The following is a 3,732-nucleotide window of genomic DNA, read 5'->3' as shown; positions in this document are numbered from 1 at the left end:
CAACAGAGCTAGGTAGCCGGGTGCTGGTGGCTCATGGCTGTAATCCTAGCTACTCAGAAGGATGAGATCTGAGGATCACAGTTGAAAGCCAGCTAGGCAGAAAAGTCTGTGAGACTCTTATTCCAATTAACCACCAGAAAACTGGAAGTGGCACTGTGGCTCAGCGCTTGCCTTGAGATGAAGAGCTGAGGGACAGCACCCAGGCCCTGAGTTTAAGTCCCAAGACTGACCAAAAAAAAAAAAAAAAAAAAAGTCCCAACAGAAACCAAAAATCAACAGTAATGGTGAACCATGAATGAATTTATTGACATTGTCAATTACGAACAAGAGTTACTTTTCTCCCATGAAGTGAGGTAATTTCAATCTGCCATAACATGTGCCCATAAATCTTCACGTTGAAAAGTAGTGTTTCATGCTTTAAACCAGGTTCTAGGAGGAAAAAAGAAAAGGCAACAGTTGCTAGCCATTCTTCCAGTTTCCTTAAACATCTGTCAAGAGCAGGACAACTTCCTTAGAGTGAGCTGCAATGTAACTGTGGCTGCGATTCACTGGGGAGGAGGTGAGCCTTGGCCACTGTAGGAGTGCATAGCTTTAGAAGAACAGGCACTAAAACCATTCCTACGAAGACAGAAAGACCAAGTCTCCCTGTGCTAATGGGGTAGGGTCCCCACTGTTGCAGACATATGGAGCGGGGCTAAGGTTTTATCTGCAGGAGGGAGGGGACTGTGACTTTCCACCCCAAGGCCCTGGCAAAATGAACAGCAGCCCAGCGCAGGTGCTGCTGCAGATAGACTCAAGAGACATTGCTCTCACTTAGCTTACTGTTGAAACTGAAGAACCCGCCATAAAACCAGGCCTCCTTATTCCAAATTATGAGACCAGACAGAGAGCACCTAGAAAAAGGACTAAATTCAAAACACCATATCTTCAGGCTTGTAATAAAATATTTACTAATTCAAAATGAAAACAAAAAGTGCTTATGGGAGACAATTCCAATAAATAAAACTGCTCATAACCATAAGCTGCCAGAAGATTAATATTTATCACATTACAGTGATGCTGCAGGTCTGAAGCTTTTAAAGAGCAAAACAGGAAAATTAAACCTGAAAAACATCTCTGGTAATTTGCCTTGCTTATCTTTGAAATAACAGTGTCAAGGAAGGAGCTGGGAGATCACATTTAGAGCACAGATGTCTGAATTTACCAATTGTACATAACTGTCATTTGACTGCATGACAATGTAACTTTACATCACCAACATCTCTGCAGAACTAAAATGAACCCAACGCTCTTGAAGCACACTCAGTTCAGTAACACAGCATTCACTGCAGGGTCTGGCAGATCTTACCGCCTGATAGAATAGCAGGACCCTTGCCTGTACTTTGCGCCCTTATGTTCCAGAAGAGCTGATTGGTGAGGACATTAGCAGATGTGGGGAAAATAAAAACACACACAAAAAACTATTTTTTTCATGCTTCTGAATGGTTATGTAACTTCCGCAGCAATTACCAAGGTGAGGAGTTTATCCTCCTAATTATTTGATTTTGGGCAGACAAATGAAACAGGTTCAATTAAAATAAGACAGCTCTCTACCTAAGCATTGCTAAATGAACTGAAAATCAATGTGCCAATTATTTTTGCTTGTTAGGGATAGAAAGGGCTTTCTTTTATCATGCCTTAGCACTTCTGTCACTGGAGTGCCTTGAATTATTACCTCTATAGCTTAACTTCAGAACCACCGATTGACGAAAACACGGGCAGAACCTCAAACTAAAATTACTTTGGTTTTTATGGTGCTTTAAAATTTAAGGTACAAGTCTTCTAAATAAATCAGTAACTTACTCATTATTCCTTCTTCACTTTCACAATTTTTATGCTGCTGCCAGCGGTCTTCTCGGCATTTGCTTTGAACTCTGTCTTTAGTGCATCCCTCACGGCTTTTGCACAGATTTGGGAGTACCGGATGTAGCTGAGAAAAACAAGAGAGAATAGAGTGTTAATTACCAACTACCCATCAGATGGTTCTATTATTGTTCTTTTGCTTTTCTTTTTACACTTTTTAGTTTGCTTGTATGAAATTGTAGAATCGGATTTAAATGTGAAAAATGCCCAAGAGAATCTAAACAAAGAAAAACATTAGAATGTCCAAGTATTAATTGGTGTTTGGGAAGGTAATCATGATTTTCTTTTGTAGTATGTCTTATCTTTTCAAGGCATATTAAAAATAAAAGGATACATAAAAAAAAACACCCCAAATTCACAGCTCAGGAGACAACCAAAATGTTCAGGAGGCTTTAACATAAATGAATTCTTCTCATTTCTCTACTTCATTTTCCCCCCTTTATTCTATTCTTATGAGGTAAGGTTAAATATAATTAGAAGAGGAAAAAAAAAACCTGTTGAATTAATCACTTCTCTTTGACAAACAGTTTAAAGGATTTTCTGGGATATTGGACTTTGTCTTATAAATCTGTTACCGTAAACACTTCCTAATCAAGGTTTCTAAATGAAGCTAAAAAGGCCCAGGAGAACATCAATTCTAGCATAATACCCAAACGCCTGCTTCCTGTTTGGTACATGGACTTCCATCAACATCTTATTTCCCTGAAAGATGTCAGACCACTTTTCACACTTTTTGAAAACAGGAAGAAGGGAGGGAAGGATGTCTATTTCTCATGTTTGACAATTTGTTTTTGGGAGTCAGAGGTAAGGGTTCCAAGGCTAGTATCCACTCCTAACTGGGTGACCTTCAGGCTGTTCAACCTTTGCAGCTTGTTTATTCACCTGTAAGAACAACAGAGTAAGGGGATAACAAGATGTGCCCAGCAGGTGTCTGGGAAGAGGACCCAGAAGCGTGAAAATGCCCGGATACCATAACGGAGGGCTTAACAATTATGTGTATTATTGGCACGATCATCTAAGTTACAAACTTTTTGCTTGTCCTCAGCACGTGGGCAGCTCGGGGGCGGTGGTTCAAGCTGGCAGACGGGAAGGTCTGCACCATCCGGCCCCTAACGAGGGGTGCCGCCTGGGCAAAGATAAACGGGTCCCCTGCAGGGCTTGCACCCATTTTTGCGATAAAGAAGTGCGAGGCGAATGAGAATCAATGAACGAGGAAACTATAATGTAAGAATCCTCATCAAAGACTCGGCCTCCACGTTTGGGTCAAAAGGCCCCGGGCCAGCAGTGGCTGGCTCGGGCGGCCGGGCCCCTCCGTGACCCAGGTCAGGTGTGTGGTGCTGTCACGTTAGGATGCGGAACTCCAGATCACGAGCGCCGGTGGCTTTGCTGGCACCTGAGGTCCGGACAGGCAGCGGAGGCCCGTGACCCCGTGACCCCGAAGCCGGCGCACCTTGGCCATGGCGACGCCATCTTGGCGGCGGCACCCGAGCCCCGGGGAGGCCCGCGGGTGGCGGGCCCGGCCTGCGCAGGCCCGACCCGCCGCGCCCGGGCGCGCTTCCCTCGGGAGGCTCAGGCCTACCTGAGTCCAGCCTGTCGCCAGTACGCCACCATGATGTCCTGAGGGCGAAGCGCGTCGGGTCGAATCGCAGAACGGCAGCGCCGGGATCAGCGGGGCGGTCCAACTGCCGGAAGCTCGGGCCTGGGGAGCGGAAGGGGCGGAGCGCACGGACATACCAGTCGGAGCGTCTAGCTCTGCCCCCCCACCCGAGCCAGGGGGCGGGGCGTGGCCTGGGGCTCGGCCGCGTCCGGGCGGAGCTGCCCTGCGCCTCC

General features: G+C 45.9%; 1 protein-coding gene across 1 annotated transcript; it reads right to left on the bottom strand.

The window, feature by feature from the left end:
- Positions 1 to 272: 272 nt before the first annotated feature.
- Atp5e (ATP synthase, H+ transporting, mitochondrial F1 complex, epsilon subunit) lies at positions 273 to 3,619 on the bottom strand. The gene is made up of 3 exons (XM_013024367.1): positions 3,482 to 3,619; positions 1,843 to 1,969; positions 273 to 429 (listed from the first exon to the last, which is right to left on the bottom strand). The coding sequence occupies exons 1-2, from the start codon at positions 3,511 to 3,513 to the stop codon at positions 1,846 to 1,848; spliced, it is 156 nt and encodes a 51-aa protein (XP_012879821.1). The 5' UTR covers positions 3,514 to 3,619; the 3' UTR covers positions 273 to 429; positions 1,843 to 1,845.
- Between the last annotated feature and the right edge of the window lie 113 nt (positions 3,620 to 3,732).

The sequence above is a fragment of the Dipodomys ordii genome, unplaced genomic scaffold (assembly GCF_000151885.1).
Source record: "Dipodomys ordii isolate 6190 unplaced genomic scaffold, Dord_2.0 Scaffold75, whole genome shotgun sequence".
Classification (NCBI taxonomy): Eukaryota; Metazoa; Chordata; class Mammalia; order Rodentia; family Heteromyidae; genus Dipodomys; species Dipodomys ordii.
Note: the sequence above shows the minus strand (reverse complement) of the source record. Positions and strands in the feature narration are given on the sequence as shown.